The following is a 27,334-nucleotide window of genomic DNA, read 5'->3' as shown; positions in this document are numbered from 1 at the left end:
CTATTAGTACGGTGGAATCGCAACACCTAAAGGCTTTTTATACCCGACTACATACTAGGTTTCAATGAGGCCGTCCCTAACCCGGAGAACAGACACCTTTTGCAGACGCCCCTAATCTGGCAGACGTTCTTGCCGGATTTTGGTGGCATGTCCTCCACTGGCGGTTCAGCACCAACTAAAGGAGCGCCTCCACCCCAAGACCTTGGCCATCTTAGGCCCTATTCACAGCGAAACATAAACATAGAAACTAGAGGCTGTGTAATATGATGGAACAGCTCACAATGTATCACGTAAGTATAAAATTAAACGTTCTTTCATGCAGGAAATTCAAGGGAAGAGGGAAATGGTGTTAACGATGAAGAGCTAAATTCACTGGCGACGCAATGCCTTTCTTATCAATCTGCTGGAAGGAAAAATCACGAGGAAGAAAGACCGAGGACGAGCGAGGAAAACAATTCCTTCAAGACTTGGCACAGAGTCTTATATATGGTTCTTGTTATGAAATTAAGCAAGGAACTAAATACAGGAAAGAATGGTTTGTAGTCAAGGCATTGCCTTTAGATACTGATGATTAAAGCCCGGATTTTTATGCAGTAACAGGTTAGATTGCAAGCTAAATTGGTTTGTAGGAAGTGTCGGCCACCCGCTCTTCCATAATGTAGCAAGAGTAACATAAATTATAGGGGTTCTGATGGGCCGTACCCCTCAAGTTTATGCAATCCCCATAGCACGGTCGTTGTGAAGGTAGACTATACTTGCTACTCGCTTCAGTAAGTTTGCATTCTAACATATTAATACATAAAAATCCAGGCTCTACTGATGATGACAGAGCCTTGCAAGCTTTTGTGCTTCAGTCTGTGCGGAACATAGGAAATTAGCCTATCAGAACACACTGCTCCTCGGATGTTAGTAGTTACACAGTTGTGTCATCGGATGAAAGAGGTGACTGCAATTTATCAGACTCGATCCTGTTTTATGACAAGAAAAACAGATCATAATAAGATGTAATGTTGAAATCTAACGTGTGGGCATCAATGGCATGTGAATTAGATTGTGAAAGAAAGATTTTCAGAAGTGGTTTACGTTAATGTATGTTCAGTCCGTCAGCGCATCCGCTGGTGGGATCCTCAACAGCTCTGCCATCAGCTGTCATTCATGGCCTAGGCATCACTGAAGAGGTGTACTAGGGAAATGAGGAGTGAGGTAGTTTCCCGTTGCTTTCCTCACCGAGCCAGAAGTTGCTATTACATATCAGTCTGCCTTGCCCACTGAAATGCATGCACCAACCGACCCTATGAGCAACATTTTCACACCATTCGTAGCAGGGACTGGCTGCATAAGGAATTGGCGTTACTAGCATCGCACATACCTCAGTCACTTTCATATTGTCTAAGCCAAGGATAAGACAGAGACAGATCTATGAAAGTAACAAAATTGCTCTAGCCTATAACAGAAGACATAGTGCACTCTAAACACTAGGTCCTGCCAGCAAAGGCACTACGTTAATGTAGTCTACGTAATTAACCTATTTCACTATCTAGTCACACGCAGCCATTCTAAATGAACTGCCAGCTAGAGATTATAGACATTCGCATGTTTTTTTCCTCATTCGCTAATACTTACCTTTGTGTCGTTCATTGTCAATGCCTACATCAGAATACTTTTATGGGCTTAACTTTTATTTGATTACGTTAACGGACCTTAGAGAATCGGGTTATTTACCACCACTCGGCGTTGAGTCGCTGTCTGATAATATCCCCTGTCAACAAAGTTTCAGCACATTGTCCTAACTTTCAGTTTTTATTTATATAAGTTACAATTTGATTTACGCCACACCGACACAGATAGGTCTTATGGCGACGGTGGAATAGGAAAGGCCTAGGAGTTGGAAGGAAGTGACCGTGGCCTTAATTAAGGTACACCCCCAGCATTTGCCTGATTTGGAAAAAGGAAACCACGGAAAACCATATTCTGGACTGCCGACAGTGGGGTTAGAACCCACTATTTCCCGAACGCAAGCTAAGAGATGTGGGACCCTAACCGCGCGGCTAACTCGCTCGGTAATTTGAGTAACATAAAAACCTAATTTGTGAATTTTGAATTTCGAGCCAACTCTTGTTATAACTCGCTACTGATCAACGTTGATCCACATCTACTTACACTATAGAGGATGTATCATAACTATTCTGAACAAAAATAATCAGCGATGCCCTTCGTGTTATGTTAAGTTTGGCGCAGAAAATGTTTCTTTTCGAGAAAATGAAGTTTCTTTGTTACTTCGGGGCGCGCGATTCAAAATTGCCGAACTCGCCGAATTTGCTATGCCAGAGCAGAAGCCGCTCCCGGGCTTCAACGAAGAGAAGGGAAAGGGAAAACGAAGTGGGGTATATGGCGGAGACAGAGATAATGCTCCGTGTGTATGCACAAGTTTCCTCGTTCGTCACCGTATTTGCTATGCCAGAGTGCAAGCCGCTGCCGTGCTTCAGGGAAGAGAAGGGCAGGGAGGGGAAGTGGGATGTACGATGGAGACAGAGATAATGCTCCGCGTGTATGCACAAGTTTCCTCGTTCGACTCGCACAGGATTGTCCTTATCTCTCACAGGCAATATCCACAGTTCGTTTATTAACCAGAAGTAACTGCACACATTGTACAAGGACACACTGTAGCTAAGACACACTCGTCAATCAAGGAGTGCACCAGATAGTTTACCCTCTCATTTCTGTTGGTCGCAATAACTTTATTATTTAACACGCTCGAAGATGCAACTTTGCCACCCCATGATTGTGCATTCCTTCATTCAAAACATTGTAAGTGGAATGAAATACCGAACGAAGGAAATAATACGCCCAATGGTTTATTAACAATAGATGTTCAATTCCCCCCCCCCCTTTCCTACTTCGACGAACAGTTAACAACGGTTTAGTGGAGACTCTGTTCAGGATGTGTGGTGTGTCGCGCATTACCTCTGCCTCCCACTTCCCACTTCCCCTCCTTTCCCTCCTCTCACGCACAGGAATAAAGTAACCTCACTCTTTTCAAAAAGTATTTTCTCCACCAGTCCAATGGTGCCATCGTTCTTAACATAACAGAAAGAGAACCCCAAATTTTTTGTCGGTATGTTATGTTATGCCAACCAGATCAAACTCTTCTTGCTGGACTTCTCACCGAAATATGCACTGAACAAATAATATTGGCTATTACCTGATTATAGTTCAAGTAGCGAATATTTAAGAATCTTAAATATTATATTTAGGTGGTTCACCTATTCAATACATATATAATTTACTAAATATAGTACATGTTTCTTCCCCTAAGGGATAGAATAAATTACAAAAATTACATTAATAGATTGGAAAGGTGAGCAAGTGAACATCAGCAGAAGTGAGTCCTTTTCCGCGCATCGGGGTCAATAACAAGAAAACAGAACATTATTAAGTTCTACAAATAACTTTACTGCTCCGGCCCCGTGTTGACTTGAAATCCTGAAGCGTTCAATATTAAATATAATTTAAGGTATTTATATCAAAGATTTAAGGATCTTTTATCAAGAAACATTTATCAAAGATTTTTATTCACAACAACGATCATCTTACTATTTTATGAATACAACTGTTAGTTCCCACGAACTTTGTAATCAAGAGTTTAATGAACAATTCAACCAAATTTATTGACTATATGACGTGCAACTTTAACAAAGATTGCTAATAATTTATTTAAAATGTCCTTGCATATAAAAGTGTTTTTAATTTGTCTTTCCAATCTATTAATGTAATATTTGCATTCTGATATATTGTTGTAATTTATTCTAGCTGATGAAGTCCCTTAAGGTAAGAAACACGTATTAGATTTAGTAAATTATGTTATTTAGTAAATATTATTTAGAGCCCGGATTTTTATGCATTAATAGGTTAGAATGCAAACTTACTGAAGCGAGTAGCAAGTATAGTCTACCTTCACAACGATTATGCTATGGGGTTTGCATAAACTTGAGGGGTACGGCCCATCAGAACCCCTATAATTTATGTTACTCTTGCTACATTATGGAAGAGCGGGTGGCCGACACTTCCTATTGACCAAATTAGTTTGCAATCTAACCTGTTACTGCATAAAAATCCGGGCTTTAGTTATTATTAAATATTCACTACTTGATTTTATATTCAGTACGGGTTTTTATCTAAAATGAAGCTGCTAAAGCTTGTTACATGTAATGATTGTGGTTTGAATGACACTGATTTCGGTAACTCACATGAGAGACCCAGTGACCAGTCTCGTTCCGATGACTATTGACGGAGAATTTTATTTTGGTCTGTCTCTCCACCGGACAGGACGAGGACTGCTGGTCGGCGCTACACACAGCGAACAGGAACAAAACACACAACAACATCCGAAGTACTTGTCTCTCAGTCACCATTCTGAAACAAAATATCATACATACACCTTATTTATCACCCAAGACAGCGTTCAGCCGCAATATCAGTAAACAAACAGAGAGGGTCAACATGAATAAAAGCAACTTCGCATCCGGTTTCCCCAGGTTCAGTTCTCGACTTTACGCTACATTCAATTTCAGATACCAATGAAATAAATTTCATTTTGGATCCGTATTGACTATTGTGTTATATAAGTTGAAAATACTAGTATACTTGTTCCACCTAGTCAAAAAATACAAGTTAATTTACAAAAATTGTAAAAGCATCATATAAGAACAACAGTACATGTCTCGGCAGCATTAGGCCGTTTTCAGCTGTCTAGAAATAACTTTAAAATTAATGTATTGAAAGTTGTAAAACATGAGTAAAATTTACATTCATAGATACACCTTTAAAATAAAATAGGTGTATGGTGAAACATCATTAGATGAAAGAGTGACTTGATGTAGTATGAAGTATGATCAAGTCAGAATGAGTCTGACGTTGTACCGGGAACGCCGCTACGAGAGAAGCCCGAAGTATGTTTATTGAACTTCGCGCGAGGTGGAAGGTATGCAACCCGCCGAACTCAACGACGTACGCAGCGAGTGACGTGACCTCCTTGAGCACGCTATACGTGACCATATATGGTAATGTCCTAGCTTACCCGCAAAAGTCTATTTTGCGCTAAACTATCGCTATTTCGACATTGCGTCCATAGTAATGGTTTTTATGGTGGCAGTGTCGAAATAGCGATAGTTTAACGCAAAATAGACTTTTGCGGGTAAGCTAGGACATTACCATATATGGTCACGTATAGCGTGCTCAAGGAGATCACGTCACTCGCTGCGTACGTTATTGAGTTCGGCGGGTTGCATACCTTCCACCTCGCGCGAAGTTCAATAAACATACTTCGGGCTTCTCTCGTAGCGGCGTTCCCGGTACAACATTGAATTTTTTACGTAATAAATGACATCCATCATCTACTAAAGGCAATGCCTTGTCGCTGTAGCCACATCTGTTCGATCTGCTGATAGCCTCTTCATGTTGCTATGTAAATCACATGCCAGTTCACCGACGGAGTTCTTGATGTATGACACCCTCGGTCGTCCCGTGGATCTTTTTCCAGTACCGATACTTTACCTTCAATGGTGGTTTAGAGAAGAGAGTCATGTCTCAGTACGTGTCCAAGGAACTTTGTTCTTTTTTATCGTATTTAATAAATATAAATCCTCTTTTACGTTCTTTGAAACAAAGTAATTTATCTTTTTTATCTGTCCAATTTGTTTTTGTAATTCTTCTCCAAACCATATTTCAGTAGCCTCAAGTTTTGTTTCTTCCTGTTTTGCTAATGTCCAGATTTTGCACCCATACAGTAGCACACTCCAAACAAGGTCTTGAGAAATGATTTTCTGCCTCCAAACTGAGATGGTTATTTAGCAATAAGATTTTCTTATTTTGCAAGGCTTGTTTTGCTACCACTATTCTTTTCCTGATTTCTGAAAGGGATCTGTTATCAGAGGTAATTACACGACCCAAATAGGAGAATTCTGTGATTTGTTCTATCGGTGTTTTATTTAATTTTAAGTGCTTTAATAAATGACAATGATGATGTAATTAAAAGTTTATTATATGCGGGGGGCGATCTGTCGGCCACGGTTTTCTTTCACCTGTACCTTCAATTCCTGCCACACGATGGCAGCATAAGTAATAACCGCCGGAAAGATTGACATCTTTACTCTCTGGAAATATCGATAACATGTGATATTGATATCAGTGAAGTTTTATAAAAGCTTCCTTTCGACGCATTGTAAGCTTTGTGCGTGAGTCTGTGCGTCTGTGAAGATGGATCCCTACCAAAGATGAATTGTAATGTCGAAGACGGCACAAAGACGCAGCCCACGAGCCAGAAGAATGAACCGATGATGATTAAAATCCCGGATTCATCCGGGAATAGAACTCGAGGCCCTTGGATAAAAGGCTGTCATGCTAATCATTTAGCCGTGGATATGAGCATAGTGTATATTATTGGGTGGGGAGATATGTTCGTTCCGTGCAACCACGAATATTCGCCTGATATGGATACAAACCCGCCTTACAGCTGTGGCACAGCAGTTGCCGAGATCACAAACGAGGGTATAGCAAATTACTGTTCATTCAGTATAATTTATAACTATACTTCGGATTTGTAGGTGGTAATAGGTTAGAATGGAAAGTGATTTGGTTTGTAGGAAGTGTCATGCAACCCGTTGTACCACGATGTAGAAAGAGTAGCATAAATTCAAGGAGTTCTATAGTCTGGGCCCCTAATATCTATGCAAATCTCATAGCATAACCGTTGTACAGTGTAGGGTATACTTGTTACTGGCTTAAGTAAGTTTGCGTTCTAACCTATCAGCACCTAATAATCCGGACTCTATTTATAACTGTAATATTGCTATGATTTCTTTCTTTCACAGCGTTATCACTAGTAATCCACTTGTCCTAAAGAACCGTTTCACGAAATGATCATGTTGGTTGCATCCCAATAAGGAATTGCAGATAGAGAGAAGCGCTGAACCGAAGTCTGTTCATATCGTAACCCAATGTCGCAGCGATGAACGTAACCCAAATTTTTTCGGATGGCATCTCATATTACGGCATAAATCCTTAGTTTTTGTCGTATTATTTTCAGGTAACGCCTTCACAATTTCTACGAGAACGTCAGGTTCGAGAATTAACTTTTCATGGAACACTTCCAGACTGAAATCTTGAAATTCACTTCCTGCATGTCCAATCAGTTACAGCATCTTTGCCATCAACAAAACAAATCATCCTCTGTGTTTCTATAGTGGTTTTCCCCCTGCGAGAATAAAACAAATATAGAGTGTATGGTCTTTAAACCTTCCATTTGGACAAATATTGAACTAGCCAGAGTATAATAGAAACGTGTGATATCATAGTAATAAACTAAACCAGTTGACTATGATCTTGTACCTACATAGGCTGTACATAGCGTGTGCAGCTTCATCAGGTGGATATTCGTTATTTTCGCGCCCAATAACTGAAGGAATATATGTCAATAATAATTAATATTAATAATAATAATAATAATCGTTTTTCCCACATCGGTGGGGTCGCGGTTGCGAACTGTGTCCGTTTTGTGACCGGATGCCCATCCTGATGCCAACCTTATTTGGAGGGATGTGATCACTATTGCGTGTTTCTGTGGTGGTTGGTAGTGCAGTGGGTTGTCTGAATATGAAGAGGAAAGTGTTGGAACAAACACAAACACCCAGTCCCCGAGCCAGAATAATTATTCAGACGCAATTAAAATCCCCGATCCGGCCTGGAATCGAACCCTGAACCCTCTGAACCGAAGGCCTCAACGTTGAACATTTAGCCAATGAATCGGAAAATAATAATAATAATAATAATAATAATAATAATAATAATAATAATAATAATAATAATAATAATAATAATAATAATAAATGTACCGGGCGGTACACCTCCACGCCGCTAATTCAAACTTTGCGCCTGTTGAAACTCCTCTGCTGGAGGAAGTCTGAACTTTATCTACTGTATTAATTTTCAAGTTTCTCAGAAGATGTCACTACTTGGAAATTTTGAAGTTTCTGAACTGGGTCGTTTTCGACGTATTTTTGTTTTACCTGTAGTAAGAAGTGTGAACTTTCTCTTCTAGAGGACACTACTGAAGAACTACAATAGTGCACCCTAGTGCGAAGTGAAAGAACTGTTTTTTGGAGAAATTTTTATTTCAAAAGTTTGTTTCTTGTTAAATTTCTTTCTGTTATTGTTTAAGTTGGCTGTATAACCCCTTCTTTCCCTTTGTTTTGAATTTATCCAATCCCGAATTTCTTTAATTAATTTGTAACCAATCAGGTGTATCTTCCCCAAAGGGGATATATTGCTTAACCCTAGCCAATAAAGTTTTTGTGGGAGGGTGTTCTCATTCCTCAAACGCCTCGAACTTTCCGCGAGAGTATATAAACTGCTGATTTTAAGGTCTCTGGGCCACTTCAGTACTATCTTTCAGTGTTTAAAGTATATAGCAAGGGGCGGGAAGCGCCTCTTTCTTCGGGCAGCAGTTCAACAACAAGGTAATGGCCGTTTAAGAACTTCTTTTCTTGCTAGCTCAGCAGTTTAACTCTCGGGGCGGGTCCGAAACCTTTCACCATGTAACTTTCCTCTAAAATGTAAAGACACTTAGTTTCAATTCTATCTTTTTAAACTAAAAATTTGGGATAGAGAGTGCTTAACCCTCTTGAACTCCCACGCATATTGTTTTGAGGTGAACTTATTTTTCACAACCGATTCTTCCTTAACGTAATGTAAATTGTTTATTTCTAAAGTCACCTCTTTAGTACGGGATTAGCCCTTGCATTAGCGACCTAGAGCCAGTTTAGGTTTTAAACAAATGTATTAGGAGTGCTGATTGCCTCCTCTCAAATTAGTATTTTAGAGGCCATGTAATTAACCTTCTTTCTCTTAATAGGCCTCAGTAGGTTGGGTAGTTTACCCCTGTTTTCGTGTCCGTGGAGGACAACTTGAAAGTGGAGTTTGGTGTGGCCTTTGATAGGCTTAAGGTTTGAGAGCGAGTGGCTCTTTCTTGAAAATTGAGTGTTGTATGCCTCGAGGAGGCTTTACTGTGTAATTTTGGAGCAAGTGCTCCTGGGCATGAATGGGGTTTTCTGCCCCTCTGTTAAAACTTGTTTTGGGGTAAAGTTGGGCTAATTGCCCAAGAATTGTGAGTTCGGGGCTCGAAGCCCAAATCCTGTAAATACTGTAATTGTAATTTGTTACCTTGCTACTCTGCACCTGCCTTTATTGTTATTTCTTGATTTTGCTAAGAAAATATAACCTTGTTAAATTTTATCTTAACTTTAATTTCGTATTTTGAGGCCCGTTCACCCCCGCACCTTCTTTCACCTCTGCTAATCCACCAAACCACGGTAATAATAATAATAATAATAATAATAATAATAATAATAATAATAATAATAATAATAATAATAATAATAATAATAATAATAATAATAATAATAATCCAAAGCGAGTTGCTGCACGGTTTGGGCCACGTAATGATTAGCTTGATTTGGAAGATAGTGGGTTCAAACCTCACTGTCGGCAGCCCTAATATAGTTTTCCGTTGTTTCCCATTTCCACACCGAGAAAATTATGGGACTCTATTTTAAGTAAGGCCACAGTGGCTTCCTTCCCACTCCAAGCCCTTTCCTGTCCTACCGTTACCACAAGACATATTTGTGTCGGTTCGGCGTAGAGCAAATTGTAAAAAATAATTTAAAAATCCAAAATTATCGCGGAATCTGTGCAATGAATCCTATATAAGGAGAACCAATATCGCAGTACAGAAGAGCAATGTGGTTCATCGGTGGGGAGATCGTGTACCTACGAAATTTTCATTTTACGATTCCTTTTGAAAAAATATAAAGAGAAATCTAACGAAACAGGAATTGTGTTCTTTGATGTCGAAAACGCTTATGAGAGTGTTTTCAGAAAGCTACTGTGGCAAGCATTAAGGAATAATCAAAGAATGAAGATACAATTGATATTCTACGACCTACATTGTAACACTTAGAGCAATAAAAGGCATAATTACCCCAAGTGACAGCACCAAGGGTCTGACCGTGTACCAAAGGCACGGTTCAGATACGTGGAAACGTGCTAGACAAAGACAAATTAAAGAAAAAAAGGGCACTTACCATGAGAAAATAAAACAGGGCCCCCAAAGGAGCGGATAAATACACCTGGTCATATCAAATTATCACCCCTTTTTAAAGGAAAACACCAACACCTTGGGGAACAAAGATATTTAATCAGCATAATTAAGTAATAAACAAATAGGAAGGAATATCCTCGCTGGAAAATAATAAAATTAAAAGTTTAAAAATATTTAAACTCAAACCAAAACCCTACGGTCGACCGTTTATAAAGAAAATAATTATTTAGTTCTTGAAAGGCTTAGCAAGATAATGTAGATTTATGAAACCCCTCATCAACTCTCAAGTTTTCTTACAACCAAAGGTTTTCTTTGTACAGTACAAAGTTTCTTTTTAACATCCTTTCAACCGTGAGAAACAACCTTGACAGAAACAGTTCTTGATATTGATACTGAAAACCCCTTTTTAGGATGTGACAAACGACCCCCTGCAAGGATAGGTAGGTATTACGTGCACTTTTCAAGAAATTAAAATAATAATAATAATAATAATAATAATAATAATAATAATAATAATAATAATAATAATAATAAGCACCGAAACACCGGGAGGAAAAAAATGAGCAGAAGGTAAAATTAAAATCTCAAAGAAAAATTAAATGGACCAAGGAAATCCGCGGAGAAGGTAGAATTCATCATCGGCACATCAAATACAAAACATCAACAACATTAGCATTCCCATCGCAACGACCAACAATGGGTCAAGGGAAGGAAGGGGCCAATCGCAGGCCGCAAACAACAATAGGCGAAAACTAACAAAGGACCAAGAAAACAGACGCAGAAAATAACCCAAAACCCAAAAGGAAGAAAATAAAATTAACCAGAGAAGCAAGAAAGAAAGGCACCGGGACACACTGTACACGTAACACCCACATCCCTGAAGCGACTCGCTTGTTAAATTATTCCAGTAAAATGATAGCCTTTATCACAAAACCTTTAGGCCTAGAAAAGTCATTACCGGGCGAGTTAGCCGTGCGCGTAGAGGCGCGCGGCTGTGAGCTTGCATCCGGGAGATAGTAGGTTCGAATCCCGCTATCGGCAGCCCTGAAAACGGTTTTCCGTGGTTTCCCATTTTCACACCAGGCAAATGCTGGGGCTGTACCTTAATTAAGGCCACGGCCGCTTCCTTCCAACTCCTAGGCCTCTCCTATCCTATCGTCGCCATAAGACCTATCTGTGTCGCTGCGACGTAAAGCCCGTAGCAAAAAAAAAGAAAAGTCATTAATAAACGCTAGGTTACCCAATTACATTTTCGAAGAATCCAAAACGTTCTTTCACACAGTACGCAAGCCCCAATTTAACAGACATAATTACACATGCTATAAGTTCCAATTAAGAAGCCGAAAATTTGAAATTCCACAAGGCAAGACTTAGTCTTTAGATGACGCCAGTTACATAGTGTCGCACACACTTTCTTCACATAGGAAAATTTTCAGATCTTTCACTAAAAATCAGTAAAGGTTTAGTTGCAACAACACTTCCAGTTTCATCCAGTTTGAAGGTTGTGAGGACGGCTTCGGTAGTATATGCTACTTACTTACTTGAAGAAAAATATAACATGCAAATTCCAGACGAGGAATAATAAACCAAAACACTTGCAGAATTCACCAGGGCAAAAGCCCTACGTATGTAACCTTAACCAGGCTCGAACATTTTCGGAGAAATCATCTCCTTAGGGAGAGAGAAGCCACACACGTCCATCTCTTCCTTTTCACCAAACAGCAATGGCGACTTCCCGAGATTCCGCAGTGCCGGCCCCAACGATCACATGTGCGCAGAGGGCAAGCGCCTGAGTGGTAACGTAGCTCGCGAGGTAGTACATACCTACGCCACTAGAGTGCAGGAGAATACAGTCAGGCACCGATAGGACGTGCATACAGACAGCCGGGCAATAAGTTTTGAAAGGAAGAAATAAAGAAGCGGCGAACCACTTCTAAGGACACAGTTTTTCCACAGCCATGAGGCCAGTTTCGAAAATATTTCCCAAGAGGGAAAAATTGTTACGCAGGTAACAGTCTCCCTTCCCGAAACTTGACATGATCACCAATCGCCAGCCTCAGTTTATGCACCACCAGCAGAACGAGTCCAACAGTCACTAAGAACCCAAACACATGTGATTTAAATTAAAGAAACAGTACAGTTCACTTAGACGACACCAAATGTCTAGCCACTTTCAATAATAATGAAGTTCCATGCACCAAACTGTGCAACACCCAAGTCGCAGGCAAATTATTAATGGTCCAGATCACAGGGAACACTTATTCTCTAGATTTCTTGCTAAACTTTAATGCGAACTATTATCTTCCGCAAGTTCGTATGCGTCATCTGATCGGAGGTTACGCTACCTTGTGGTACATACACACCTTTAGGTAAAGTTCATAACTATTTGCTTTCAGAACATTAGACCTTCTAGGTCTTAACTGCACCAGATCACATACCTAGACTTAAATTACTACATGTTTGTTAACTTTGTAATATTATAGGACTTGCGTTAGATAAGAAACGCCTTTATTTGGTTTCCACCCTTTGGTTTGGATGGTAACGACAACCCCAAAAAGGAATAACGCCCAGAGAGAGAAGGGAAGAGAGAAAACAACATTGGTGAGCGAAAACACAATCACAAGGTCCAACCGGAAAATACTTAACCTAACCTTAAACTAGATTAACATGACTTAAGATTACGGTATGGCACAGGAACAGAATACGATAATTATTTAAACAATCCATACCCAAAAACGAAATTACATTACATTTAAGGTATCATGCCAACAAAAATATATAGGCAAGGATACAATTTTCAATACACAAGGAAAACAATAACCTAGGAAACCAAGATAGTTATCTCCAGAAAACACCTTTCAATGCATACAACCAATCCTACCAGGATGGCTACACAATAACGTCACCTTGACAAACAGAAACCAGGAGGCAAACGTTACATAGCCCAAAGACAAGAAATAAATTTAGCAATAAGTCAATTTTAATACCACGTATACATTCCATGCAAAACCCAAATAAACAAGAAACAGGATTGGATATACTTTACCTTTTTTTATATTACCTTTAAGAGAAACTCCCAGAAATAGGATACTAGGTAAGAATCAAAATTCATGGGTTACAGTAAATAATTACTCAAGACAAGATGAATGTACAGGCTGCGGTTGGAGACTTCAAGATCTTTCAGATGGAGGGTACGCGTATAGTTGGTCATCAGCAACGAGCCAAAACAACACCAAGCAAAGAGTAATAGGAGGGTAGCAGAGGTTATGAAACACAATCTTTAACACCATGATGAAACGGGACAGAAATTGGCCGAAAGGAAATAGGAGTGTTACCCAATCTAAAAACACATTTCTCACAATTTTACTGCACATACAAACATATACCTTAACCAAGGGCGACTCAATCAATTAAAAGGTTCAATAAAGCACCTCAATCAAGCCAACGCCTTTGAATATGGGAGCACAGATCTGACAAGATTCCCTACCGGCTATCCACCAGAAACCTCGGACAAATCCAGACTAGAACAAGGTGATATCCGAGACTCACGCTGTGGCCACTCAGTCACAGGTAGCTCGCCAACAATAGTACGAGGGAAATAAGATATGAAAGGTAGGTCACGAACCAGGTAACTAGAAAACACTCCAAATGACAGAGAAATAAGAAACACCACCAAACAAACACATCACCAGATAGTGGGAAGTTTTCAGTGCCGCCTATGAAGCACCAGCTGATCCCATACTCAACTGGAGCACCGTAGGACGACAAGATGATGAACGATAGCCAAGGTTTTCAAACACTCCAGAAGGAAAAGGACCAATAGGCTGACAGGTTATTTCGAGAAGAACATTATAGTATAGGATAATTGCATGATGACGTCAGATTACTAGGGTATGCAGAGAATTAAAATTAAAAATAGACCAGGTCGTACAGAAATCACACATTATATGCAAGCAGATAAGACACACCTACAGAGAGTAGTAAATCCATGCCAGGGTTTATTTCCCAATCTACCGGGACACAGGGTAAATTAAAGGCAACACCGCCCATACCGAAGCGCCATAATAAGTAACCAATACTACACGACAACAATACAACAATAAAGGACCACAACGGACATGCGTTAGCTAAAAGGGAGGAAAACAGCAACTACCCTCAACAACATGTCGTGAAGCCGTCATTCTACCTCACAAGGCAAACATAAAACCAAACCACGGTACCGTTTACAACTCTACTAAGACAGGACCGAAACCAATACCTACAAGGCACGAAAGGAGACCGCACTCCTCAGGTTCAGGATCCATTAGTGCAATACGTGCAAAACACCACAATAACAAATAGACTGGGCAGGACGACATGGAGCTACAACTCGTTTAAATAACATACTACAAGAATAATACACCACATTAGAGACTAAAACCAGGGAAGTAAAGACTTCAGAAGAGGTTAGAATTAATACCACTTGCAAGCAGAAATACATTAAGAAACCACCTAGTTAACTGCCACAACCAGGAAGGAAAACCCAAAGAAATATTTACCAAATCAGGTTAGCCGGGGCAGGATATTTTTTTTTGAAAACCAACGGTACAAGAATGATTAGAAAAGGATAACTCAGTAAACCGGGAATTCACAACAGATAACAGAAATGCCACAGAGAAGGACATCAGAGCACTCGCAACCTAGGGAATCGTGTCACCAGAAATTGGAGATAGAAGGCAGTGAAGACTGTGAAGTCCATGCCGTAGAGACAAACAACCAACCACCACCAATTCCAATTGACAGAGTTCCGCCATTGCCATTACCCACATCCAATCCAAAACATAACCAACAGGACCATAACACCGGGTATATCCAGATCCTAGTCAACTTACACCAACAAGGAAACCAAAAGCTAATTCGTTTCAACAAAGCACACCTAACAAACCACAATAGGAATAGATAACCGAAATATTACCCGCAAGGAAACAGATAACAAGAACTAGGACCAAAGACAAAGACAGGGCAAGATAAATAGGGGTTAGGAGACTAACAGATTTCCTACCGGATTAACAACAACGCACAGAGCAGAAATTGCCCAGAATTTTCCAAATGAGTACCAAACCAAGGCAACAGCAGTACAAGAGCATATAAATAAATTTATTATCAAAATTTTGCAAACGTAAATGATCAGGATATAATCGAATTATGATAGACGGAGAGACCTGCACCCAGACCCAAAGAGTAGTTAGATATTAACAATTAAGAAATCGGGTGCCAACAGAGCAAGAGAAAGTACACACATTTCTCGCAAACCGCAATTACCTTTTCAAAATACAATGTTTAGAACAAGTACACGCTAGAAAGTACTACATGGTCATGCCAAGAACCACCGGAGGCGTGAACGCAGCAGATAAGGTACCAAAGCTTAAACACGTGGTAAAAATTCTCACCCAACTAACCAACCATGGTTGACAGGAAAAAAGTTTAAGTACGACAAGCAACACCAAAACTCCTCAAAATAAATACAGCACACGAGAAAAGGGAGAAAAATATCACATGATTAAATTCACACTAGACCAGAATAATTACATAATAACCCACGGAGACCAATCAAATTTGCTCACTGAAAGGTAGCTCTCATCCGCAAGTCCAAACATGCGTTAACCTGTTTTTAACTGGGACAAATGAACCCGTCTAATCCTCTTGGCGATGGGGTCACTCACCAGTACCGACACCGGAGATAAAAACTGTAAAATAGTACAGGGACCATGATACCGAGGAGCAAGTTTGGCTGAAAACGTGTTAATAGCCTTGCTAATGGGATAGGTCTTGATAAAAACTTGATCTCCAACCTTCAAGCTAGGTGACTTTCTACCCTTGTTATACTTAACCCTGCCTTTCTCATAGGATACTGACAACTTCTTCTTGGCTCCATCCCAGATTTTCAGAACGTCATTTGGTTTAGACAAGTCTGGAAGAAGATCATCAATGCCCAGAACATTGGAAATAGGAGAGTACGGGGTGTAGCAGAACATAAGTGACATGGGGGTTTTACCATGAGTTTCGTGTGTGGCAGAATTGAAGGCATGAGCCAACCAGTGCAGGCAAGAGTCCCACTTGGATTGGTTATTGTGATGATATGCAATTAGAGCAGATTTGAGATTCCTGTTCATCCTCTCGGCATAAGAAGGGTTAGGATAGTATGGGGTAGTGGTGACATGGGAAATGCTCAGCTCAAAAAGGTACTTCTTAAACAAGTGACCAGTGAAAGCACTAGCATTATCAGAAACCAGAAACTTGGGGGGGCCGAAGAATGCAAAGATAGAATTAAGGCAACTTGTAGTCGCACGAGCAGTCGTAGATCTAGTGGGGAAAATCCAATAGAATCTAGAAAACGCATCAATAGCAACGAAGATATGAGTGTTTCCCAAGGTAGAGCGAGGGAGCGGACCAACGAAATCGATGAATAACCGTTCCATAGGGCGAGAAGCTTGTGAAGAAGATAATAGACCTACACGGTTGTTCAAACTAGGTTTGCTGATAGAACAAATATTACAGGACCTAATCATGTTTCGGATATCACCATCCATTCTTTTCCAAACGAAGAACTGTCTAATTTTCTGCCTAGTTTTAAAGGTGCCTAAATGGCCACCAATGGGACAAGAGTGATAGTACTTGAAGATGATTGGCACTAAAACCTTGGGTACAACAATTTTGAAATTAGTGTCCCTTCGACCTTTACAGCATAAGACACCCTTCACCAAAGAATAAGGTTTAACCACAATACCATCACTAATTTTGTCGATGATTTCTCTCAAATCAGGATCAGCCTTTTGATGATCTGCATACTCATGGTACAACAGAGGTAGGTCCGAAAGAATGGCACCCACACTAGCAATATTAGTTTCATCATATTCTTCAGCCTTAGATTTTTCATCAAGACCAAAACTCCCGTCAAACATTCTACTAAGGCTGTCAGCGATGACATTTTCCGACCCCCTAATATGCTTTACTTGAAAACTGAAGGCTGAGATCCTAAGCGCCCATCTAGAGATTCTGCCCGTTCTTTTGGGACGATTCAAGACCCACGACAGAGCCTGATTATCTGTTTCCAGATCAAAATTTACATGTTCAATGAAAGGTCTGAATTTTTCAAGAGCAAACAGCACGGCTAAACATTCTAATTCATAGATGGAGTACTTACTCTCCAGATCATTGAGGATCCTAGACACATAGGCAACCGGTCTACGACCATCCTCATATTCCTGTAAGAGTACACCAGCAACTGCTTTTCCAGAGGCATCGGTTTGTACAATAAAGCGTTTACTAAAGTCGGGTATAGCCAACACAGGAACATTTGACAAGGCAAGCTTCAGGGTCTCAAAGGCTTCTTGCTGGGAGGGGCCCCAGATGAACTTGACATCCTTACGTCTGAGATGATTTAGAGGAGCTGCTATCTCTGCAAAATTTGGAATGAACTTCCTGAAGAAGTTCACCATGCCTACGAACCGTGCGATGGCTTTGACATCTTTAGGGGGTTGAAAGTCCCTAATAGCCTGAGTCCTAGAGTGGTCGATGGAGACACCATCAGAGGAAACCACATGTCCAAGGAAAGACATACTCGGCTTAGCAAACGCTACCTTAGACAACTTAACAGTTAGTCCAGGTTTTCTCAAGCGATGCAGGACTTCTCTAACGTGTTCGACATGTTCTTCAAAGGAATTTGAGAAAATTACTAGGTCGTCCAGGTAATGAAAAACGAACTTGAATTTAATACCCGAAAGTATCGAATCTAACAGCCTCGTAAGAACGGCCGCACCACAAGAGATCCCGAACGGAAGTCTCAGAAATTCGTAAAGGTTCCAATCAGTAATGAAAGCAGTCAGTGGAATAGATGACTTAGACAACGGGACTTGGTAATACGCCTGATTGACATCTAACACAGTGAAAAACTTGGCTCCTGAGAACCACCCAAAACAAGTGTGCAAATCCGGTAAAGGGATAGATTGCAAGATGATCTTGCGGTTCAAAGCCCTGTAGTCAATTACAGCACGATAGCCCCCAGAGGGTTTAGGTACTAGAAAAACAGGAGATGCGTAGGGAGAAGTGGACGGTCTGATGAACCCATCGGCAAGCATCTGATCAATAATCTTTTTGAGTTCTAACATCTTAGGTGGTGAAAGACGGTAAGGAGGAGATCTAACAGGGGTGTTATCAGATAGCTCAATCTGATACTCAAGAACATCAGTAACTCCTAACTTGCTAGTGAAGACATCGGGAAATTGGTGGCACAAGTCACGCACACTATTAGCCTGCTGATAATCCAAATGACTAAGATCCAACTGATCTATTTCGTTGTTCTCCCTAGGTAGCGCCCTACCTACACAAGAAACACTGAAGGTACCCAAAGGAGCATCAATAATATCGAATTTACAATTTGGAGAAAATTTAAAGTAAAATTTCCTAGCCTGGAGGTCCAAAATTAAACCAGTTCTTGACAAGAAGTCCGTACCTAAAATCATGCTACACGCTAGCTTTGGAGTTACCAAGCAAAGAACCTTCCAAGTAAGAGGCACACAAATCAATTAACTAAAGCTCTGCTGCCACGAACTGAAACACTTAGAGCAATAAAAGGCATAATTACCCCAAGTGACAGCACCAAGGGTCTGACCGTGTACCAAAGGCACGGTTCAGATACGTGGAAACGTGCTAGACAAAGACAAATTAAAGAAAAAAAGGGCACTTACCATGAGAAAATAAAACAGGGCCCCCAAAGGAGCGGATAAATACACCTGGTCATATCAAATTATCACCCCTTTTTAAAGGAAAACACCAAGACCTTGGGGAACAAAGATATTTAATCAGCATAATTAAGTAATAAACAAATAGGAAGGAATATCCTCGCTGGAAAATAATAAAATTAAAAATTTAAAAATGTTTAAACTCAAACCAAAACCCTACGGTCGACCGTTTATAAAGAAAATAATTATTTAGTTCTTGAAAGACTTAGCAAGATAATGTAGATTTATGAAACCCCTCATCAACTCTCAAGTTTTCTTACAACCAAAGGTTTTCTTTGTACAGTACAAAGTTTCTTTTTAACATCCTTTCAACCGTGAGAAACAACCTTGACAGAAACAGTTCTTGATATTGATACTGAAAACCCCTTTTTAGGATGTGACAAACGACCCCCTGCAAGGATAGGTAGGTATTACGTGCACTTTTCAAGAAATTAAAATAATAATAATAATAATAATAATAATAATAATAATAATAATAATAATAATAAGCACCGAAACACCGGGAGGAAAAAAAATGAGCAGAAGGTAAAATTAAAATCTCAAAGAAAAATTAAATGGACCAAGGAAATCCGCGGAGAAGGTAGAATTCATCATCGGCACATCAAATACAAATCATCAATCCCATCACAACAACATCAACAACATTAGCATTCCCATCGCAACGACCAACAATGGGTCAAGGGAAGGAAGGGGCCAATCGCAGGCCGCAAACAACAATAGGCGAAAACTAACAAAGGACCAAGAAAACAGACGCAGAAAATAACCCAAAACCCAAAAGGAAGAAGAAACTAAGTTAAATTAAAATAAAATTAACCAGAGAAGCAAGAAAGAAAGGCACCGGGACACACTGTACACGTAACAACATACGGATAAGTCCGACTCCGTGGTTCAATGGTCAGCTTTGAGGCCTCCGGTTCTTAGGGTCCCGGGTGCGATTTACGGCCGGTCGGGGATTTTAATCGCGTCTGAATAATTCTTTTGGCTTGGGGACTGGGTGTTTGTGTTTGTTCCAACACTTTTCTCTTCATAGTCAGATAACACACGACACTACCAACCACCACAGAAACACGCAATAGTGAATACATCCCTCTGCATAGGGTTGGCGTCAAGAAGGGCATGCGGCCGTAAAGCAGGGCCAAATCCACATGTGCAGCACTGTTCGGTTCTGCAACCCCGCACAAGGGGGAAATGAGGTAGAAGAAGGAGAAGAAATGCCGGATAAAAGTTGGAAGTTAATTCCCTTGAAAATTCTATACAAACAAAAGGTTTGCTACAGGTAGGTTGCTTATCACCACTATTATTCAAAATGTATTTAGACGCCTGCTAACGGAAATGGTCCAGGAAATTTCGATGAAGCAAAACTACTTCCTACATCACTTAGGTCTAGTATTTGCAGAAGACTAAGTCACCGTAGCCCAAGGGTGATGGCACTTCTTATTTGACGAAGAAGTTAACTGAGCAGTACAAAATGTGGGTCTGAATACGAATTACACTAAAACAAAATATCTACCCTCGGAGATAAATAGCGACAACATGTTACGGATTGGAAATGATTAAATGAAGACAGTCAGTAAATGTTTAGGGTCAGTAATTGAGGATGATGGCTCAAGTTTATCTGAAATTGAGAGACGAGGTAGTGAGGTCAGGAGAACAACTGGGGCACTAAATTCAATATTACCGGGCGAGTTGGCCGTGGGGTTAGGGGCGCGCAGCTGTGAGCTTACATCTGGGAGATAGTGGATTCGAATCCCACTGTCGGCAGCTCTGAAGATGGTTTTCCGTGGTTCCCATTTTCACATCAGGCAAATGCTGGGGCTGTACCTTAATTAAGGCGACGTAAAGCAAATAATAAAAATCATAAATTAAATATTATGAAGTAAAAATATTTAAGTTTTAATAACTGTGTTGATAGGGTGATAGTATCTCATGGGGAATACTGTAAGTACCTAAATGTTAATATAAGACGTAATCTTCATTGGGGTTATGGGTGTATTTAGGGGTTGTAGCTACAATGTAAAGGAGTGGGGGTATAAGTCTCCAGTAAGACCGGTATGGTAGCGGTGAATGGAATCCACACGAGGACTACTTGATACAAGAAATGGAAAAGATCTAAATGAAAACAGCACGACTTGTTACGGGTGATTACCGACAAAGGACTAGTGTTACCAAAATGTTGTAAACTTTGGGCTGGGAAGACTTGGGAGAAAGGAGACGAGCTGCTCGACTATGTGGTATGTTTCGAGCTGTCAGTGGAGAGTTCACGTCGAATGACATTAGTAGAATAATAATCATGAGCTGAGCTTTTAAAAGTAAGAAAGATCATAATATGAAGATAAAGATGGAATTCAAGGGGACAAATTGAGGCAAATATTCATATACAGAACGAGGAGTAAGGGACTGGAATAAATTACCGAGGGAAATGTTCGATAAATCTCCATGTTCTTTGAAAACGCTGAAGAAAAAGCTACGTAAACAATTGATGGAGAACGTGCCGGCTGGGCGAGAGCCCTAAACAAAGAAACTCATGTACAATTCTATTGTGAGAAGTATTTTACTGCACGTAGTGCAAACATGATCATTAAACAGACAACATATAACATATTATTAGGCACAGGAAAGGATTTTTGTAGAAAGAAAGCTAAAAATTCAAAATTGGATAAAGTAAATAACACTTAAATCAGGAAAATTATGAGACGGGGGGGGGGGGGGACAGAGAAGAATGTATTAGATGTAATTTGGACACGTAAAAAGGGTGACAGAACTCCCCCAAGGTGATGCTAAATTTGGAAGCTGAGGGCATTAGGAAAAGGGGGAAAATATGGGGAAAAGTGAATGAATTGTGTACAGAAGAACATGGATAGAAGAAGTTTAAGTGAAAATGCGCAATATCGAGTATTGTGGAGGGAGAAAGTATGTGGACACATGAGTTGAAGGAAAACTACTGTATTGTAAAAAAAATATTAAATAATAATAATTATGTGTATGTCCAACCTTTATCCCGTTTCTTTACGGGGTCAGGTATGAAGTCATATGAATCTTCGTACGAGTTTCTACGAAGTTGATGAGATATATTACGTTATATATGATAGTGGGAAGAGAGAGGGTTAAATTCTTTGCCGGCATAAAGCCTACTCCTGTCGAAAAGCACCACGGAGTCTGAACAAGAATTAACATCCCCATCCGACGGACGAATGACTATCAAAAGCGTCATATACCCACACTCCATATGAACACTGGGGAAAGGTTTGGAACTGAATCAAGGATTTTGGCACACAATCTAGTGATTAGAAATTGTATACCAGCACCTTCCCTATCCTGCCGGCAAACATTCTGATGCTGGAAACGTTTTCGAACAATGGGACTTGAATCGGCTAACCATGGTGTGAGACCATAAAGACTTACCACCTTAACGATCATGGCCAGCAGGTGGGCTAAATAATAATAATAATAATAATAATAATAATAATAATAATAATAATAATAATAATAATAATAATAATAATAATAATAATATACCGAGCTGGATAGCTGCAGTCGCTTAAGTGCGGCCAGTATCCATTATTCGGGAGATAGTGGGTTCGAACCCCACTGTCGGCAGCCCTGGAGGTGGTTTTCCGTGGTTTCCCATTTTCACAACTTAATAAAGGCCACGGCCGATTCCTTCCCATTCCTGTCCCTTTCCTGTCCCATCGTCGCCATAAGATCTAGCTGTGTCGGAGCGACGTAAAGCAACTAGCAACGTATAATAATAATAATAATAATAATAATAATAATAATAATAATAATAATAATAATAATAATAATACGGCAAAATAAAATGAGTCCCAGAATTTAAATACCTCGGTGAAACAATTCTGGAAAATGGGATTGAGAAAAAGCCAATGAGACCAAATAAAAAATGGAAACAGCGTACCGATTCACCCAAAATACATACGGCAAAAATGCATTAACAAAGGCATGAAACTAATACATTACAATACGGTCATTAAACTGGAACCTCACTATGGATTGGAAAAACGAATTTTTAACAGAAGAGAAGATATCGAAAACACTAAAGAAGAAAGAAACGCAAAATCATTTAAAAACACTCCGTCCAAAACTCACAGGGGAATATAATGACTCAAGAACAAAAGGAAATTAAACAATACACATTCACAGTGGCATTAGAAAACACTGATAAAAAATTTACGGACACACGAGACAAATATTTGAATTCTATGAAAGCGAATGTAAAGCGAAGACGGACGCTGTGAAATGGATTGGCGAAATCAAATATGATCTCAGAATGGAATGAATAACACAGGAATACTGCCAAAGCAGGGAGATCATTAAATTCAAAATTTACAAATGGCAACTAGGGTCAAGTTGAGAAAAGAAGTTTACAGTAAAATTATATTTTTAAATACGGGCAGAAAGGAAGGCAAAGGGACGCCTTTAAGTACTTACATACTCCCAGATGGAATTATTCAAAAATAACAATAATAATATTAATAATAATTATTATTATTAGAAGAAGAAGGAGAGTCCGCCTCCTTGTTGTAGTAGTTAGTGTGATTAGCTGCCATCCCCGGAGGCCCGGGTTCGATTCCCAGCTCTACCACGAAATTTGGGCACGATTACTGGAACGAGGTTCACTCATCCTTGGGAAGCCAACTGAGTAGAGGTGGGTTCGATTCCCACCTCAGCCATCCTGGAAGTGGTTTTCCGTGGTTTCATACTTCTCCTCCAGGCAAATGCCGGGATGGTACCTGACTTAAGGCCACGGCCGTTTCCTTCCCTCTTCCTTGTCTACCCCTTCCAATCTTCCAATCCCACACAAGGCCCCTGTTCAGTGTAGCAGGTGAGGCCGCCTGAGCGAGGTACTGGTCATCCTCCCCAGTTGTATCCCCTGACCCAATGTCTCACGCTCCAGGACACTGCCCTTGAGGCGGTAGAGGTGGGATCCCTCGCCGAGTCCGAGGTAAAAACCGACCCTTGAGGGTAAACAGATTAAGAAGAAGAACCATAAGAACAAGAACAAGAAGTTAGTCTCTTGCTGACAGCCACATACCAAATAGGTTCAAAGATATAACTCCGACTTTTTTAATAAACCCTTCTTCTGATGAATTGATAACGAGGTCGATCCATTGGAGACCCTTGATTGAAGTTTATATATATACAGACATATGTATGTATGTATGTATGTATGTATGTATGTATGTATGTATGTATGTATGTATGTATGTATGTATGTACAGTCCTCAGCCCTAAGGCTGGTTGGATCCTCAACAGCTCCGCTATCAGCTGTCATAGATGGCCTAGGCGTCACTGAAGAGGCACACTAGGGAAATGAGTAATAATAATAATAATTTTATTTACTTTACGTCCCACTAACTACTTTCACTGTTTTCGGAGACGTCGAGGTGCCGGGATTTAGTCCCGCAGGAGTTCTTTTACGTGCCAGTAAATCTACCGACACGAGGCTGAAATATTTGAGCACCTTCAAATACCACCGGACTCAGCCAGAATCGAACTTGCCAAGTTCGGGTCAGAAGGCTTGCGCCTCAACCGTCTGAGTCACTCAGCCCGGTGGAAATTAGCAGTGAGGTGGTTTCCCCTTGCTTTCCTCACCGAGCCAGGAGTTGCAGTTACATATCAGTCTGCCAAGCCCACTGAAATGCATGCATCAACCGATCCTATGAGCAACATTTTCACACTATTCATAGCAGGGACTGGCTGCATAAGAATGGCATTACTAGCATCGCTCATACCTCAGTCACTTTCATATTGTCAAAGCCAAAGGATAAGACAGAGACAGATCAATGAAACTAACAAATTTGCTCTAGCCTATATCAGAAGATATAATGCACTGTAAAGACTAGGTTCCGCCAGTAATTGCATATATATACATACTAATAAACACTTTCGTCACTAACTAGCAGTTACGAAGTATGGTGTTGTTCGTTACTATCCTCACGGATGTATTTGCAAAGTTTCGAGTTAATGAAATAAAGCACATGATCTGCTGTGGTAAAGAAAATGAAAACCTACAACCTGTTTTCCAGTCATTGACCGGGTCAGGGATGTAATGAATGGATCATATATAGGCTATTAGTACGATGGTGTCGCCACTCCCAAAGTGAGTTAGTAATGACTGATAGATGCTATTAAATGAGAATGGAGAGTGTTGCTGAAATGAAAGATGACAGGGAAAACCGGAGTACCCGGAGAAAAACCTGTCCCGTCTCCGCTTTGTCCAGCACAAATCTCACATGGAGTGACCGGGATTTGAACCACGGTATCCAGCGGTGAGAGGCCACGGAGGCTTTGTTGCTGTGGCAATAGAATGTAATATTATGTCAACAAACACTTGAAAATACATCACACACAAAAATTGAATTAAACGTTCCTTGGAACAACACTACGCACCGAACTGTTAAAAAGTCCTTCAAAGATCTTCGTCATGGAGACAAATATACTCACAACTTTTCTCAAAATCTACCAATTGAAGTAGTTATGACCTCAAAAGAAAGCGCTTGATCCACTGAGTGTTTTTAGACCGAAACGAACTGCGTACCTAAATTAGAACCCGAGATATGATTGCTTCAAAGAGACAAAAAAAATGAAAATCAAATAATTTGAGGAAGGCGGAAGTTAAGTGATTTATAGTACCTGATAACAAATCTGTGCATGAATACCTTTCAGTTAACAAAAAATGGAGGAAATCGACCGGATAGAATAGCCGGACTGACTGACTTTAGTTTTCATATTTTTTTTTTTAATATATAGATAATTACTCACAGGATGAACTGTTGCCGACAACCGTTGACCACAACTAGTGCGAACTCATCCTTTGACTTGCCCACCCAGCTTTATAAGAAATTTCCTCTAGTCTGCGATTGGCTGCTGTAAATTCTCAAGGTGAATCGGGGAATCACTGGGGCAATTCAGCCGCCAGTCCTTCCTCCTTCGTAAGTTAGGTCATCGACTTCACGGTAACACTCGTCAAACAAGTATAAGGAGAGGAGAACAAATGGCGTGCTCTGTGTAATCGACCGCATCAGCTATAAAATGTTAAATATTATTACAAAGCCATATCAATCAATCTTTCAGACTACCATTCGTTAGTCTGGTCTCTCGACAGATACCCATCCGATATGGTTCCAACTACTGTTCGGCTATTTCTCTGGGAAACGCGATCCTCCCCACCGCAAAAAGATCATATGGTTCACAGATACATTTCAAAATGAAAACCTACAACTTGTTTTCCAGTCAATGACCGGGTCAGCAATGGGATGAATGGAGCCCCCATCTAGCGGCGACGATAAGAATTGTGCTGGCTGCCAAAGCCTGTCGCACTCCTCTGGGGCAATGATTAATGACTGACATATGAAATGAAGGCGATATTGAAGAGTGTTGCTGGAATGAAAGATGACAGGGAAAAGGGGAGTACCCGGAGAAAAACCTGTCCCACCTCCGCTTTGTCGAGCACAAATCTCACATAGAGTGACCGGGATTTGAACCACGGTATCGAGCGGTGAGAGGCCAGTGCGCTGCCCCTAGTCACGGAGGTTATTGAGCTGTTCTTCTTCTTCTTCTTCTTCTTCTTCTTCTTCTTCTTAATCTGTTTACCCTCCATAATTGGTTTTTCCCTCGGACTCAGCGAGGGATCCCACCCCTACCACCTCAAGGGCAGTGTCCTGGAGCGTGAGACTTTCGGTCAGGTGATACAATTGGGGAGTAGGACAAATACCCCGCCCAGGCAGCCTCACCTGTTGTGCTGAACAGGGACCTTGTTAGGGGATGGGAAGATTGGAAGGGACAGTGAAGGAAGAGGGATGGAAGCGGCCGTGGCCTTAAGTTAGGTACCATCCCGGCATTTGCCTGGAGGAGAAGTGGGAAAGCACGGAAAACCCCTTCGAAGATGGCTGAGGTGGGAATCGAATCCTCCTCTACTCACTTGACCTCCCGAACCTGGGTGGACACGGTTCTAGCCTTCGTGCCACTTTTCAAATTTCGTGGCAGAGCCGGGAATCGAACCCGGGCCTCTGAGGGTGGCAGATAATCACACTAACTACTACACAACAGAGGCGGACTGAAATTAAATATGATAGGGAAAACCAGAGTACCCAGAGAAAAATCCGTCTCACCTCCACTTTGACCAACCCAAATCTCACATGGAGTGACCAGGATTTGAAGCACGGAGCCCAGCGGTGAGAGCCCGGCGCGCTGCTGCCTGAGCCACGGAGGTTTTTTAGGCTGTTACCACTTATCTTATTAATTTTAAAAATTGTATTCACAACTCTTGAAAAGAGAGCACGAACTTAACTCATAATAACATGGATATGAATAACACTAGCTCATATTTAATGAACGGCCGGGCAACAGAAAGAGGACAGGTTTTGTTTTATCAATAACGCCA

General features: G+C 40.6%; 1 protein-coding gene across 1 annotated transcript in view; it reads right to left on the bottom strand.

The window, feature by feature from the left end:
• Positions 1 to 25,783, bottom strand: part of LOC136874670 (hemolymph lipopolysaccharide-binding protein) — a 42,556-nt gene extending 16,773 nt beyond the window's left edge. The window contains exons 1-2 of the mRNA XM_067148303.2: positions 25,714 to 25,783; positions 4,248 to 4,413 (exon numbers count right to left, since the gene is read on the bottom strand). Of these exons, the coding sequence (XP_067004404.2) occupies positions 4,248 to 4,412 (165 nt within the window). The 5' untranslated portion in view covers position 4,413; positions 25,714 to 25,783. The remainder of the gene's footprint in view (positions 1 to 4,247; positions 4,414 to 25,713) is intronic.
• Positions 25,784 to 27,334: the final 1,551 nt, after the last annotated feature.

The sequence above is a fragment of the Anabrus simplex genome, chromosome 5 (assembly GCF_040414725.1).
Source record: "Anabrus simplex isolate iqAnaSimp1 chromosome 5, ASM4041472v1, whole genome shotgun sequence".
NCBI classification, from domain to species: Eukaryota; Metazoa; Arthropoda; class Insecta; order Orthoptera; family Tettigoniidae; genus Anabrus; species Anabrus simplex.
The sequence above is the reverse complement of the archived record's forward strand: the minus strand, read 5'-3'. Positions and strand labels throughout refer to the sequence as shown.